Source organism: Ammospiza nelsoni, chromosome 1, assembly GCF_027579445.1.
Source record: "Ammospiza nelsoni isolate bAmmNel1 chromosome 1, bAmmNel1.pri, whole genome shotgun sequence".
Taxonomy (NCBI): domain Eukaryota; kingdom Metazoa; phylum Chordata; class Aves; order Passeriformes; family Passerellidae; genus Ammospiza; species Ammospiza nelsoni.
The window spans coordinates 55,475,975-55,492,769 of NC_080633.1; the positions used below are offsets into that span (position 1 = coordinate 55,475,975).

The 16,795-nt window shown below is 39.9% G+C and overlaps 1 protein-coding gene across 3 annotated transcripts in view; it reads left to right on the plus strand.

The window, feature by feature from the left end:
* The window catches only part of ITGA9 (integrin subunit alpha 9), a 209,616-nt gene that overhangs the window by 20,504 nt on the left and 172,317 nt on the right, over positions 1 to 16,795 (plus strand). Inside the window, exons 5-11 of one of the 3 annotated variants that reach the window (XM_059481708.1) lie at positions 973 to 1,040; positions 3,261 to 3,390; positions 4,902 to 4,987; positions 7,532 to 7,600; positions 10,624 to 10,761; positions 13,388 to 13,493; positions 14,929 to 15,023. In XM_059481708.1, the coding sequence (XP_059337691.1) occupies positions 973 to 1,040; positions 3,261 to 3,390; positions 4,902 to 4,987; positions 7,532 to 7,600; positions 10,624 to 10,761; positions 13,388 to 13,493; positions 14,929 to 15,023 (692 nt within the window). Of the gene's footprint in view, positions 1 to 972; positions 1,041 to 2,521; positions 2,577 to 3,260; positions 3,391 to 4,901; positions 4,988 to 7,531; positions 7,601 to 10,623; positions 10,762 to 13,387; positions 13,494 to 14,928; positions 15,024 to 16,795 lie in introns of those variants that run through there. The other 2 variants (XM_059481726.1, XM_059481717.1) reach the window with 2 other exon arrangements.

Here is a 16,795-nt window from a genome sequence, read left to right on the forward strand (position 1 = left end):
TATATGCTAAATTGTTTCTGAACATGAATTACTGTAATATACAGGAAATAGTGGTAGTATGGTAGATATTTGAAAATAATGCTCTGGAAAAAAACTGGAAGGGCTCTGATCCAGCTGTAAGTTTCAAATACTTCCAAGATGAAAATATATGAATTAGAGTAGGGTGGAAAGTGATTTTCTTTTTTTTTCTCTTTTTCCTGCTCCTCACTGTGAACTTAATGTATTCCTAGAAATATTTATTTTCTCATCATCTAAAAGATAAAGTAAAAATGCCTCAAGTTTGAGAGGGCAAATGATTGCTATGTAAAATCCATAAACAAAAGCTGTAGGGTGCTGGTTGGGTTCCCTGTGAACTGGGAGCTCTAAGCACGTGGTCATGAAAAGCAGCAGAAATAAATATCCTGCAAAAGAGACTGTTGTCTGATCCAGTAGAAAAACGTCTTTTCCTCAGTCACTGTTTTCTTCCTGGAACTTGTGTCCTGAAGCACCCTCACCAGGAATGCTTCTGGGCACTTTGATGACTGTCATTGTAGGGGAATATCACTTTATTTCTTTGAGGTAATGGGCCTGAGTGTTAAACCTCCAAGAGCACAGTCTCTAGGAGGCACACAGGGATGTGCATCACTTTTTGCTTCCCCTTTCTGAGCTGTGGTGATCTGCTACAGATGGCCTTCTCTAATGCACCTTTACTGGAGTGATGCTGCTGGTCTTTTCATGGCTGCTGTGGCACTGCTTGTTTAGCATCTCTAGGGGCACTCTGGCCTCCCTCCCCAGCTGCCTGCTTGTGATACTCCCCGATGTGGGTGGGTGTGCTGCTTGCTGCATCTTGGTGGCTGATCCACTGATGAAACCCAGAGCCCTGCATGCTGGTGTCTCTCCAGGCTGTGTGATAGAAACATAGGTGGCTCAGGTGAAGAGTGTGTGCTGTGCCAGGGATGACCACAGTTTGTTTTCTTCCCTTCTTCCATCCAGAGTACAAGAAGAAGTATGGAGAGGAGCACGGTTCATGCCAAGCAGGGATCGCAGGCTTCTTTACCAAGGTGAGCCGGGACACATGCATGGAAAGCTTGGGGTGGGTAAGTGGCTCTCCTGTTGCATGTCCCAGGAGGAGATTCCCAAGTATGGCTTGGACAGTGGGCTGAGTGCTGAGAATGGTCCCTTCCTGCCAGCAAACACTCCTTTGCCATTTCTAGTTTCTCAGGTGTCTGTTTCTTGCACAGTGGTTCATACATATGTGCATGTGTCTCTCAAGGTCTGTGGACAAGTATAAATGAATTGACTCTGGAAATGTCTTCAGGGAATATTCTTATTATGTATATCCCAAAACTTGCATAGAGGTCATTAGCTCTTTAAGTGATGATGTAAAAGTCTTTCTTGAGTAATTTTGTTTATGTATGTGTACATGTGCATGAATATGATGCACACGCATATAGAAGATAAACACTTTTTTTCAGTTCTGCTACAGTTCTTTGTTGCAGCAAGATGGAGTAAAAAAATGTGGTAGAACATACACACCACAGTTGTTTTAAATACTTGACCACATTCTTTTCTGGACAGAAGTCTATCAGCCATGTTTCAGTTTTGTGAAGAATTAATTTGTTCCCTTATGCTTGGATTTTTTTCTTTTGTTAATGTTTCAGGGTTGTGCCTTTTTCACTTGTGTGTTTTGGTTTTATTTTAAAATTTTTAAGAACACATACCCTCTCCTAATTATATATATGCACTGATCTACAGAATGTATTGTCCAGACTGATACAAACAGAATAAAGGTTTTCTCTTTCAGAAATTGCCTTTTGCCATTTCAGTAAACTGGGATGGCAGGCACTGTTGCCACAAGGGCACTGTCTGGTAACTGGATGTTCAGCCAGCAGCAGCAGCTGTTTCCTGACTTTCTGCTCTCCCCAGCCTGTTTCTGTTCCCAGGCTTAAATTTTCCTTTGCTACCCTAGTTCAAAAGATACCTTTGAACTTTTATCACATCAGTCTGATGGCAGCAGGAAATGCAGATAAATGGCTTTTTGGGTCAAACAGGAGACCCTCTATCCTGTATTCAGTGCTGTGGATGGTAGTTTTTCCTGTCAGTAAGTGACCTGACAGGTATGGCCCATTACAAGGAAAAAGCTATTTCTAAGCACATGCTGCTCTTTGGTTGGTTTTGTATTCCTGTCCCTGTAGTCGTATTAGGAGAATCCCTTGTTTTACATCTCCCCCCAGCTGGAACTGGTCACCTGAAGGGGACTCGGGTATGATAGCAATTTCCTACAAGGATGGAGTCCACCCATGACTTACATTGAATGGAGATGTGAGGAAAGCAGCTGTTCATGTCTTCTTGGGGGATGGAGAACTTCCTGGGGTTAATGCTCTGCAGGCTTAATTTGGTCCCTTGCTGGAGGTATTTAAAACCACATCCAGGAGCAAGGTTTTTCTGCAGGGATGCTGGATGTTTTGGGACAACATTTTGTGAATTTCTCTTGAATGTAAATGTACTGTGGATTTTGACTCAAAAATACTATCCATGACCATCTACCTTTGAATGCTGGATGAAACTGTGCCTGATTTCTATGGTCTTTCAAAATGGTAAATCAGTCTGGTTGTCTGTAACACTCCCAAACCATTTTATGATGCTATGATGACTCTTATATTCAGGTTGTCTCTCAGAGTGTCTGATAACAGAGCTGGGCAAAATGTTCCATGTAGAACATAACACACATCCTGCTTGTTGAGTGCATGGCAGCTGTTTAGCTTCACAGTTGTAAAATCAAAATCCTTGATGCTGTTTCCATCATGGTTAGTTAGTATAGCATGTCAGCCAGTATCAGGGCGTGATCTGTAGCTGAGTGATGGGCTCTGGGTGGGCTGAAGTACTTCTGGCTCTGGGTCTTCTGAAGGATGTTTGGGAAAGGCAGAAGTAGAGAGATTTTTCAGAGAACTATCAGGGAGTCGGGATAAACTTGATGGTTGGTAAGGGATAAGCTTGATAGTTAGTAAAGTTGAGGAAAGTCTTCTGTTGCAGCAGAAGTGCCGAGCAGAAGTGGACTGTAAAAAGGCAGCCTGTCACTAGGGTGTATGCAGTCACCTCCAGATTTGGGAAGAAGGAAGGATACTGTCCAAATGCACACAGAATGGAGGTTGTTACAGATAGACTTATTATTGGTGTTTTAAGTAAATATCCTGTCCCTTCTCCATTAATATGTAAAGTTTTGATTGCTATTTTTTCCTCCTACCCTTTTCCCCACACACCTCTGTTTTTTCCTGTTGTAGGAGCTGGTTATCATGGGGGCACCAGGATCTTATTATTGGACAGGAACTGTCAAAGTACTGAATCTCACTGACAACACATACTACAAGCTGAATGATGATGCTGTGATAGCCAGGAGGTACACATATCTTGGTAAGCAGCTCTCTAGTGCTCGCTGTGAATAGGAAATTGTCCAACAATGTGTTTCAAGGCTTTGATGCTATAAAGTTGGTAGTGTTTGTTTCTGTGGTGATGTATTTTTATAAAAAGTGTGAAAAGAAGAATATTTGAATTAAAATGATACTTATCTGGAAGCAAAGAAACATTCAAAATACTCAGTTTTTCTCTCCTTGTTCTAGCACCCTCCCTCCACACTTTGTTGTAATTTTTTGGACTAATATAGAAAAGGCATTTTAACAGCACATTGGATTGTGGTGGGCTTCTCAACATTCTTGCCTTTGCCCTGTAACAGGCAAATTATTTGTTACTAGTTGAACTGCATGTCTGCTTACATGCGCCTTTAAAACAAGTGCAACAACTAATTACAGAATTTGTATTGCAGATGCATTTATTTCAACAAAAATAACACACTATAAATGTGTTATTGGCAACTGAAGGAAGTTCTGAAAGGTTTGGATATAGGTACATCTTTAACTCAATTGGTTTTACTTGCTCTAAAACCAGCTAATGTTGTCCCTGAAATGCTTAATTTAAAGGCTTCCACTTAATCTGAAGTGCCTAAGACTGTTGAGACCTAGAAGGCATTTCAGCAGGTTGATGCTATTTGATTAAAGTCTTGCACTGACCTCTCATTGTCCCCTTAAACTTTAATATTTAAGAAACCATAATTTTGTAGATACTGCTTGGTGATAGCTAAGTGAAGAGTTAATGTTTACCTGTTTGCAGACATAAATAGGTTTTGCCACTGATAGGCTTGAACTATAGTGTTTACTATGTTGATGAGAGCCTCATAATTTGTAGTAAAAGAGCAAGGCAAATACAAAAGAGCCTTAGAAGGAAAGCTACTCTACTCATTTTTATTTTATATATATTATATTATTATAAGAAATAAAGCTGAATCTTTGATCCTTTTATTTCAAATACACTTTTTTTTCTTTGATATATCGTCCCATTTTTCTTCTTGCCTTGAAAAAATCTTTGTAAGCTATTGACTTCTCTTTGCCTAATGTCCTTTTCTGTTTCCCCCAACAAAAAAGGAACATGGTTTTCCAAGGCTTCCTGGGCAGTGATTTTAGCCAAAGGAGAACACTCCTGTCGGATCCAAGTGGGACTGTTGCTCTTTGACATGATACTTTCACTGTGGTCATATGATTGCTTTTCTCTTTTTGTGTATGCCTTTCCCTGTTTTACTGCTTCCCTCTCTTGACTTACAGTTGGCAAACTGCTCCCAGTATGAGCTCCTTGTGTCCCTTGGTCATCTCCACACACATGGCTTTCTTGTCTCAGCTTTTGGAAGGGTACTGGGGAGTGCACTCTCATTTCCCTTCCCCATGAACTTTTGAACAGAATATTGGTCCATCCTGAGCAGAAAGGTTGTTGAACTCTTCAGTACAGCCCTGGAGCAGGGAAGCCTTATAAGCCTGATCTGCCTGGTTGATCTGTTTTCCTGTCACAGTTATTTATTTATTTCATTTACTACTCAGGATATGCGGTGACAGCAGGTCATTTCTCTCAGCCGACTACGACTGACATTGTGGGAGGAGCTCCCCAGGACGGAGGCATCGGAAAGGTGTGGCTCTTTATCAAACAGTGATGTGGGTTGGATGCAACACTGCACGAAATGTAATATTGATTCAGTTCTAATGTGTATGAGAAGACAAGAATTTTTTGTCTGCAGGGTAGTTTTGAGCACTGAGCAGGGGAGAGATGAGGTAGTTTGGTGAAGCTGTCAGATTTTCTCAACCTGTCCTTCCTGATGCATCGCATCCTTTGCCCTTCTTCCCTCTCTTTCCCACACAGTCCTTACAATACTCATTTTAATGAGACACCGACAAGATCTCTTTCACACTGCTTTTGTTTAGGTTTAGGTATTACTTAAAACTTTCCTAGAAATGAAAATACTTGTAAAAGAGAATTTGTCTTCTGCTTCTTTTATTCACACATTTGACTATTTCAGTATTTACTTCAAGATAACATCTCTAGTAGAATGAGATTAGGCGATTTGATGCCATTTTTAAGCTTCATAATACTTTGATGTTTAGTGCATTAGAGTCCGGGTTTTTGCCAGCTATACTTAGAAATCTTGGTGATAGTCTCTTAAGAAGGAAGGAAACAAAAAAGATCTTCCTATGGGCATATATGGGTTCAATGTCTCAAAGATGTAAACAAGTGAATGGCTAGTGAGTTCAGCAAGCCAGGTTCTCCCGTGCTGAGTATCCACGTGCTGTTGGAGAAGCTGGTTGAGGGTGAGCACTGTGACCTCTTATACTCTTCTAAATGAAAGGTGGAAAAAGTGGGAGTGGGGAGAGGGAGACAAGGAGTGTAAAGGATCTGCTTTTGTCTCTCTTTCTTCAAAATGCAATCCTTTTGGGGCATTCCTGTCACCGCTTGCTTGAGCAGAGATATCCTGCAGCCCCCTTCCATCTTCCTACCTCTGACTCTCATGCTCTTTAGTGACATGAGTTGTAGCTGAATCATGTTGTGAGAAGTCTTCACTACCAGGAACGCTATCCTGTTCAGGCAGATTATTTTTGATAGTGAACATGTCCTGGGGGAGCAGTGCAAGGGGAGGAAATGGGATAAAAGTAGTGGATGAACTTGGTACTTACACCTGATCTGGCATGACTAGGGTGTACAGGAAATAGCAGCACCACAGTTGCTAGTGAGAAGACATCTGCATGAGAAAGACAGAGATGCCTTATCCCAGGTATTCTGTTATGGCTGCTACAGTGCACCTTCCTTCCAAGGTGCTTTTTCTGTGGAACAAATTTAATTTCTCTACAAGGGGGAGGGTGTGGAAACACACCTGATAGCAAGAGAGCCACAAGAAAGAAGCTGGCTCTGTAGTTTAAAGACTACTGCTCTAGTCTCTAAAGCTTACAGTATTCTCCCTTGGCATGGGATGGGGGTAGCAGGAACACATGGCAAAGTGTTGGTAAGAAGTGCTGAATACAGAACATTACCATGAGCAGTCCTGTTCTGCTTTCCAAATACTCTAATAAGCTGATCTTTTCCACTTCTCTGATAGAAAGTGATTAGCATTGTCACACCTTTTCACTTAAGTTAAAGCCAAGATTCTTAATGAGACTGGGTCATTTTTCCAAAGTCACAAAGATTGTCATTATTTAAGATTGGGTTTGGAGTTGAGACACCTGGCAACATTCTGTTAGTGCTAAAAATGCCATTGCATAAGCCAGGGAGTCCTGTGTATATAGAGCAATTGTCCACAGTAAACCTGTGCTGTGTTCTTGGCTGAAAACACCTTTGAACTCTGTCTCACCACCTGTTAATAGCTCATCACATTCCAGTGTTTGGCTCTTCCACATGCCTTGGAAGTAAGAGATCCTCTGTCCTACAAATTGAGTGAGCACCTGCTAGGAGGAAGTCTGTCAAATGCCACAGGAGTCTCAAAGACTGACTGAACCAGTCTTTCTGTTGAAGGGAATCCCTTTCTACAAGCCATGTACTCCCCATCTGAAATTTTGGTACAAGACACGTTCTTGAACTTGAATCATCAATACTTTTATCCCTGAAGATTTCAGATTAACAGTTTCTCCTGTGGAAATGAGCAATGAATAGGCTGTATTTGAATAGTTTTCTGATTTAAAAATTGCTTCAGACAGAAACAGTGGAAATTTTTGTGGGTGGTCTGATTGGGATTTCTAGTCTCACTGTTGAAAGCATCATGACGTTTGCAATGCAGTATGTGCAGGCACATTTTCTTGATACGGGAACACTAGATAAGGGAAGGGGAGCAGGGTTATGTGTTCTCAGTCTTTTGCCTTACTTATTTCCAGACAGTCTCTAGATGCCACTTATTTGAGAGTTGTAAAGTTGCCTGGCTAGGTGCTTTTAAGTGCACACATGTGCGTATACATGAGTGAATCAAAAAAAGTAGGCAAAAAGATAATATTCCAGTGTTTCTTATGACAAGCCTGTGATTTTTCAGGACAGTGGAGAACTCTGTGTCATCTTTTAAAAGAAGACTGACCAGTAAAGTGGTCATGAAGTTGGATCGTGGGAATAGTCATGATCATGATTTAGATATTATTTAGAAAGCACAAGTGCTTCATAGTTAGTATTGGTAAACTTATTTTCTTTTTTCATCTTTCAGGTTTATATTTTCAGAACAGACAGACAATCAGGCTCTCTAATAAAGATTTTTCAGGCTTCAGGAAAAAAGGTGAGCATTTATATATGTGTGTTTTCTACTAGGAGGGGGGTAGAAAGGGTCAGAAATAATGGCAGAGTCATCCTGGAGCATCATTTTCATTCCACTCCTTCATAAGTTGTCCAGCAAGCCCTCCCAGAAGAGCTAAACCTATTTTACAGATCAGCTGTATGCCATTTCTTCAGTAGCAGTCGTGACTGCAATGTCTGCTCAATGTCCATGTGACTGAAATAGAAGGTCTTGCTGAAAATTGTAATAGTGGTTCTCTTTAGTTTTATGTGACTGTAGCAGTACCTCTGAGATGTGGGAAATTTAGTGAATGTTAGTGGGATCTAGCTTCTCCACTGTGGTGCTGTGTTTGAATGGGGAACAGCTTGTGTTCTTCATTTGGGGGCTTACTGGAGCTGTATTGCAGGAGAAACAAAATGGACAATATGTCTAGCTATAGGTAACAACAAAAAATGCTTTATTTAGGAGTAACTTAGTGATTAAATGATACCTCTTATCTGGGGTCTCTTGTGTTCTTCTGGAAGGATAAGAAATTAAAAAAAAAAAAAAGGTTTCTGGAGGCTTTTGGCTCTGGGAAGACCTGCTGCCCTCAGGAAGAGCTAAGGTGTTTACTTGTATCCTCAGGTTGGAGTGTTACTATAACTTGTTATTTTTTTCCCAGCAAGACACAGTTGCAGTATTTAAAAACTGGTCTGGAATAGGGGATGTTAATTTACTGAATTTAATGAAATAAGCCACAAGCATGTTTAGGTGCGTGGTGTGACTTGTATTTTAGGGCCTCTCCAGAATTTTACTTTCTCTGCACTAGCAGAATTACAGACATCTTGAAAGGAAAAGACCTCCCAGTTCATCCAGGGCGTCTCTTGTGTTTGATTGCTTCCTGTTAATTTCTTTCCCTCTTGGGTTTTAAATGTTTCTAAGGATGTGCTTCTGACTACTCATGAACCTAATAAACAGAGCCATCAGAAACTTTCCAGGTCTTAGTCAAAACTTTTTCCTTTTCAATTTAATTGCTTTACTGTTATATGTAACTTAACTAATCAAGTATTTACATAATTCAAAACTTCTAGGGCTCTTTTGCATTCTTCTATAAATTCTCTAAAATCCAAATGAGAATTTTATTTTAAGAAGAAGGCTATGCTAAATCACCTTTTTTGTTTGGTTGTTGTTTTTTCTTTTGTTTTGTGGTAGAAGCAAAACCAGACCTGCTCAGCAATGAGCGCTGCTTGGAGAGCTCACAGCAATGAGCGCTCATAAAATGCTGCATCCTCCCCAGTGGTGTGAAAGTTCATTGCTCGGACATTCTTGGTAGGCAGATATGAACAGCAGGCCAGTTTCTTCCTTCTTTTTTTATTAATGGAGGCTGAACTAGGAAATCAAATGCAGACAAAAAAAGAAAAATCAGTACCTTGTTACAAATGTTAAGCTTGCAAACTTCAGTTTCTTATCTGAACTGTGAACGCTGTGAACTCACCCACGCTGCAAACATACCATGTTACAGTTAAGTAAATAATAGCTTTTTCCTGAAAACTGCATGAATACATAATAAAATGATTTCATAACTTTTGTTCCTTACCCATGAGAAATCTACCCATGAGAAATTTCTTTTAAAACCTTTTTGGATTAAAAAAATAAATAAAAAAATCCACAAGGGAACTTAAGCTACAAAATAACTGGAATGAAATAATATTTGAGGTCTGACCTTAAACCCACAGAAGCACAAAAATCTGCATTAACAAACTGAAAGACTATTCTTCAATCACCATTACATTATATATTTAGTAACTTTTAAATCTTACAGACTGCATAGAATAGAGTTGCTGCTGCCCATCTTCTAGCATGTCCAATAGTTCTGGTTCATGAATGTTAACTTAAAGGCATGGAGGTCAAGCATCTGCTATGAGGAATGCAAAAGCTTTCAAGAACATAAATAGTTATTCCTTTAACCTCAGATTTTCCTACTTTGTAGAAAACAGCACTCAGTTTCAAATATGAAGTGGCATCTTCCCCAGTTTCCTGCTGAAGCAGCTTTTAATTTTGAGGCTATCGTTTGTAGTTGGTTTCAAAGAGTATGCCTTATGTTGCGCTAGCAGAAGTGAATGAAATAAGGGTGAAGCATCATTCTTGCTTTTGGTTTCCTTCTTGTGTTTAAATGTGTTTTGAAATTTGTAATGTGGGTTATGGCTGGGAGATAGTCATCAATGTTCACCCATATTAAAAAATCATGAAGTGAAATGAATGTATTTCTTTATTTTAAGCAATTAAGTTTATCAAACAAAAAGTGGAAATTGAAAGTGGTTTACATTTGTTCTGTATTAACTGAAAAGCTTTTATTTTTTATTATTAAAATTATTTTTTATTTTTTATTACTAAAAAGCTTTTTATTTTTTATTATTTTATCAACAAAAGTCTTTGTTTCTGTTTCAATGTACCTGCCTGTACATGAGAGGAAAGGCAATGACTGTGACCCACAACAGTAGGCCTTTTGGCAGTGATTTATACAAATAAATACAAATAGAATAGGGAAGGATAGTCTGTAATCAAGAGGTAATCTTAAGATACCTGTTTTCATGACCTCTTGCCTGTTCTTCTTTTTTTCTTTCATTATTTCTTTAAGGTTTCCTCAGATCATCTGTGGTGCCCAGCTTCAAGGGATTTTGGCACTGGGCATGAATAATCACTGTCCAGGTCTGGTTTGGGAAACTCATTTTACCCCTTCCTAGCTTTAAGCATTTGACAAGCAAAAGCTAAGTCTAAGAAAGCTCTTTAATTGTCTCACTTAAGTGCGTCCCAATGTGGAACTTCTGTTCTGTTGGTAAAACATCCAGGCTTGATGCACTGTTATAGGAAAGTGTTTTCATTTCTGCCAGAATTATTCCTAAAGCTTTCTCTTGGGAGTGATAAAGCAGCAAGTCATCATGTGAAATTAAAAGAATAACCAAGTCAAACAAAAACCACGCCTATTTGATTTCCTGCTGTGTGTGGGCAGATACTGAATGCTTTGTTGTGACTCAACTTGGTTACAGATGGGCTCTTACTTTGGCTCCTCCTTATGTGCAGTTGACCTGAATTCTGATGGTTTGTCAGACCTGCTGGTTGGAGCACCTTTGTTTTCTGAGATCAGAGATGAGGGTCAAGTCACAGTCTATATCAACAGAGGAAATGTGAGTATGTACAGGAGGTGATTTGGTAAGGGATGAGGGTGTGGGTCCCTGGCAAGGTAGTGCTTATGTCCTTCCAGCACTGCATGGTGGAATTTTGCTTTTCAAATAAATGGGGCTCTGGATGTCTCTAGCAAGCCAGGAAGTCACAGGAAGACTCATCTGGTATCATAGTTTGCCAGATTCCAGCCCAAATTCATCAGAGACCTGTAAATCTTTCAAGGAGATCTGAGAAAGTCTCTGGTTGTATGTTGAAACTTGGTGGCATTTGTGGCTTTATGTGGATTTGATGCCAAAACCAAGTAAGAGTCAGCAGCTTTGACTGAGTTTCCTTTCTGTTTTGAGTGGTCACTAAAATCTGAAACACAAATTGGAACACAAATATCTGAGGACTGAGGAAGAGGAGAGAAAGCCGAGGTTGAATTCATGTTACTTTCACATTATGCTCCATATAGAGGTTTTAGGGGAGGTTCTTATCAGCTGTTATTGTTGGACTTCACATGACCTAACAACAGTCTTGGAAAAGTCTGAACTTCGTTGCATTTGCTAACTAAGGCCATTCTTAAGTTTTATTTATAGGAAAACAGTGTTTGTTTACATACTATGAAATATTTAATATTCAGGTCCTAAAGCCACTGTCTTAAAGGAAGAGTTGTTATGGACTAAAATGAAATAGGTTTATATTTAGTGAACTTTGAGTTTATTTATGCTAGACTTCAAATTCACCAGAAGTCCTAGCATTTAGGAGACTTGAGAAGTGTTTTTACTGTAGTTTTTTTTTATTACTGCTCCTTTAATTGAGTTCTACTTTTTCAGCTTTATCCTAAGGAGGTTCCACCTTTTATGTTGCAGTGTTGCTGTTGAGTTCTACTGATAGGGTCCAGAATGCCAAACAGATAGTCAACATTTCCTGCTCACAGTGAGAGTACACATGAGTTAATGTTTATCTTCTATAAAATAGTCAAGAAGCTAGTATGAGGTTCTTTACTCCTTCACCAGGAGTGTTAGAATTACTTGCACAAGCAATGGCTTGCAGGATTGTGGGCTTTATTTTAGCAGTGGACACTTTAAACTTTGTTCTGATGCCTTTTCCTTGGTCCCAAAAATTAAGAGCCAGACACAGTTAAGGGATAAAGGGTTTTTACCTTGGTATTTAAAAAGCATCCTTATGGTGCCCCACTTTGCCAGGGTGGAATGTGCCAAAATGCACACACATGATAGATCATGTACAATTTTATAGACCTTACAAATTATCATATCTACCATATCTAACAAAGATGCCCCAATGAGAGGCTTGAATGAATAGCATGATATCTCCCCATCTTGAAGAATTCCCCCCTGGATGGGCCTAATCTTAATTTGCAGGATGTATTTTAAAGGGGACCTTGGTTTCTCAACATAGCGTAGTGTTTTCTGGCCTCCAGCCGTGAGGTCTCTAGGATGTTTGGTCTTCTGGCCTGACACAATACCAGTTCTATGCTGAGTTATCAGAGGTAAGGAATTACAATAGTGCATGCTAAGACCACTAAGAATACATAAAAGGTATATTAAAAAAAGGCAAAAATCATAATGGCATCAGTTTCATTCTGCTAGCGCCATTGCTTAAAAGGTTGTTGCAGAGGATCAGAGAAAACTGTATTATAAAACAAGCACGCATAATGATGCTACATTTAAAATGCTTATATTTTGCCCTTTCCTGTGACAACTGCAAAGAATTGAGTCACACATACAAGCCTGCCTGTATTCTATCTGTTGTGTTTCAATTTCATTATGGGGGATTTTCTCCAAAGGCAGCTGAGTAAAAGATTTTAGTACATGTTCCAGAGAGTAGCTTATTCTCATTCACAAAGGAAGCAAAACCAAAACAACCCTGAGGTGGGTACAGACAGTGTAACTAATTTTTTTTTCTTGTGGAAATGTTCATTTCCCCTGAAGAGAAGACAGTAAGAAAATAAATCTTACATATCTGACCAGAAGGTGGGTGGACAGGAAATACCAGCGCCATATAAGGCTTCTCACAGCATAGTAGTACAAAGCTACCTAATTTTCAACTTTTCTCAGTCTCTTTATTTCATTAAATATATTTCCTTATTCTTAATTTAAGAAGGCTTTTGGTGGACTTTGCTTTAATCCTTCTGTCCTGTACTTAAAATGTTTTCAAATCCAATTATTAAATGTTCTTTGCTTAGGAAAAAATGCTCCTTAGCTTGCTAGAGTTTAGCTGAATAAACTTGGACTGGGGATTTTGGTCTTTGGATGTAATCTGTGAGAAGAGCAAACTCTGGGCTGTTGCGTTTTAGGCATCTGTAAACTTTCATGATTCACCAATCCCTGTGACTGCATTTAGTTACACCTCTGGGTTACTGTTTAGTTAATTTAGTATTTTGGTTAAGTCATGCACTCCTTTGTCTTCCCTTTCCCCTTTAAAACTAAAATCCAGAATATTTAAAACACAAGTAAATTTGATTTCTAGGGCCCAGGTAATGTCACTGCAAAGAGAGCAAGAGACAGGCTGCATCTTTGCCCCAGGTCATTCCCACATCACATGTGCAGCTTCCATGGGGAAGGCTTGCCTCATCCAGGGCTTTCACCATTTCCCTGACTTTTTTTTTTATTTCTTGCTTGCTAGGGAGTGCTGGAAGAGCAGCTCACCCTGGACGGTGACAGTGCCTATAATGCGCACTTTGGGGAGAGCATGGCTGCCCTGGGCGATATCGATGACGACGGCTTCCCAGGTCAGTGCCATTTCATCCAGGGCCATTTCTCCATAAGGGTGAGCAACACTGGTGACTCTGTCAGTCTTGCACGGCATGCATTGCTTATCCAGACCCGACCAGCACCTGGGTTCAACCCAAAGATAAATCTGCTTGTGTAGGATTTGTGTGCTAAAGCGTTTTGTAGCTGACTGTCCTTGCTGTTGGTTTAGTTTGTGTCTGTGCAGGTCACAGTAACATTGCTTTGCTTTCCTTGCTGTTGTATTTTCTTATTTCCCATATGGCTTATAAAAGGCTGTAGATACCCTCACCCTGAACAAAACAGAAACCTATGTCTGACTTCTTTCTTCTTGGCCATTTCCCAATGTTTCCAAGTCTTTCTGGTTTTGTTGACATAATCTCATTTCTTATCAAGAAGTGTAATTCAGAAGTAGCTTCTCACTCCTGATAACACCTAGTCTATTAATTTCTCTTTTTTGCTTTGTTCTCCCCCTGCTGCATTCTCAGGATGCTCAGTGTGAGACCCCATGCTCTGAGAGCAGTAGGTGAGAACAAAACGTCGGTGTTCCTTTTCTGCCCTAGTTTCTGGAAGTGCAGATTAAGGACTTCTAAACAAAGGCCAGTTTAGTGTGTGCACCTGGATTTATTTCTTCCAGGCCACTCAGGACACAGTATCCCATTAAGCCTAACCCAGCCTCGTTGCAGGTTGCCCTCACAGATCATGAACATGCTTTTCCTCTGCATCTGGACATGTGCTTGTGTGTATTTGCTAATATTTATAGTCAGTCACGGTGATGTTGAGACTGGAGAGGGAGTTGGATCAGTCCATGGGTATGAAGCAATTGTGAAAAGCTTTATTTTAGCAGATAGCATAGTCACTAGATCCACGTAGGAGAGGAGAATGGGACGTGGGATCATGCTCTCTGTGGGAGTTTGCAGTTAAGTTGGATCAATTGTAATTTGAAAAGTCACTCTCAGCAGTTGTTTTAAATTCTTGCCTGTCCATTTAATATCCCCAGCCTCTTTGTGTAGCCTTGGATTTTCAACCAACCTTAATGTACTGCTACAGTAAATATTTTGCTAGTCTTGTCTTGGTTCACAAAGCTGATTTTCTCGTAGGTTGAAGATTTGGTTATGAAAGGATTCTAAATTCACTTTTTTGAGTATGGTTGCTGGTTGACAAATACATTTTTGTAAAAGAACATGTGTCTAATTAGGCACAACATCTGATTATGTGAAACATACATATGTGTACAAATTCATATGCATTTCTGTATTTTTAAAGTTTATCTTAATGTGAGCTCTTAATTAAATCAAATAAGTTCTTCTACTGAGGTTCGTATAAGCTGATGATCACCTTTTCATGGGGAGCTGTTTTCCTGTGGATAGCTGTATCCTAAAATTAGGGAAAAGTTGGATTAATGGAATGGATTGTGAAATCTGCACTGTTTTACAGATGTTGCCATTGGAGCGCCTAAGGAGGATAACTACATAGGAGCAGTGTACATTTACCACGGGGATGCCAATGGTATTGTGCCTCAGTACTCTATGGTATGTGATGCTACTGTTTATGATCCCAATCTGAAAGTCACTTTCCCAGGACCTGCAGAAATAAACAATACTTAAGGGTCCCTTGATAGGTAACCTTGTCATAGCTCTATATCCTTTTCTCAGTCGTGGTTTGAAGACAGCTTCTCCCAAAGTTTGTCTGTATCTATGCTGAAAGGTAAAATTATGTTAGTCAAGGAGGCATTTTTTACTGTCTTTTGTTTCAGATGTCAACTATATCTTCTTGAAGCAAGCAGAGTCTCAAAAGTTGAGTGTTAGTTTATAGGGATAATACTAATGCAGAGAAAAAATGAAAACCCTGGAAAGGGTTTGAGCATGCAAATTATGGAGAGGCCCGTGGGAAACTGGGAGGTTGCACTTTCTTCCTGTAGAAGCAGACTGTGAGAATGAAGAGTTACTGTTCTTTTGTGTCTCTTTACCCACTTTATTGGCCTTCTTGCATTCTGACAATACGTCAGAAGGCCATTCTTAGGTGCCATCCCCCTTACCCACTTATGATGAAGTAAAACCTTGTTAGGGATATGCTATGGTGTCTTGTGCAGAGACAACAGAGTGCAATTTAGATGCTGTAGCCAGGCAGTAGAGAAGATAAATTTATGCTCATGCTGCCCAACATGTCTCATAGTCTCTGTCTAGCACATTTCATTGTTCTGAAAGCCCGACTCTTCCCTCTCTCTCTGTGTTTGATGTTCTGGTTGTTTTGTTTTGTTGCTGGGTGGGATCCTTCATAGTAAATCAGTTACACAGAATTAAAGAGTTCAGTGGTTATACTGGCAACTCTTTCAACAGACTATAATAGTTTAGTCCTTCCTTTACCATGTATATGGCATGCACTGCTTTTGAGAAAAGGGAAGTTAAGTGACTCTTCAGTGAATTTTAGAAGTATTCATAATGTATGGCATGTGGAGGATTCTGCCTGATTTTTGCCAAGAGCCACTGGTTGGGAGGTTCTTTTCTGAAAACTCCAGAGATTTCCAGTTCTTGGTGGAAAGGATCAGATTTTTTGGGTGTTTTTTTTTGTTTTATTTAGTATGGTTTAGTTTTTTGATTTGGTTTGATTTTTAGTTGCACTTTTTTTTTTTTTTTGTCATTCTTGGGAAAATTTCACATTTTTTAAGGACAGATCAGCAGGGTGGGAAGGAAGGCATCCTGTTTTAGATCTCTCCCTCCCCATTGGAGCAAGGCCAGCAGATAGAGCATGTCTCTCTGTTTGGTCAGTTGGAAAAACACTCAGCTCAAGAGTGTGGCAGGGTATGTGGTCATTGACTCTTGATAAACTGTTCCTATCAGTGTCCCTTGTCCTGAGCAGCCAAGAGGGCACCACTTACAGGCCTCTGCCATTTCCCAGTGTCTGCTGCAGGGCACTAGACAAGTTGCTGGTTCAAGTCCTGTGTGCAACCAAAACTGTGTAACAATTTCATCTTTTCACCTGTCTGCCCTGAATTTTAACCTGGAGGTGGAAGACATTTTGTATCTTATTACTATATTCCTGATCCATTTTACTGCTGTGGAGTTCCTCTTTGAAATAAGCTTTGAGAGGTGGGGAGGGGGGGTGTGTCCAGCAGGGTATATATTTTCACCCTTTTCAATTTGTTAGTTCCTCCTTCCTCCTGTTTTCATCATTTAAAGTGCTGCTAAGTGTCATTCTTTGACGTCTCTTCAGCAGCTTCAGTGGCAGCTATTAGCAGAAGCAGCTGACTTGGCTTTGTGTCCTGCTATTTTCAGTTATGTTACTTAAAAGCAGCGTTATTCTT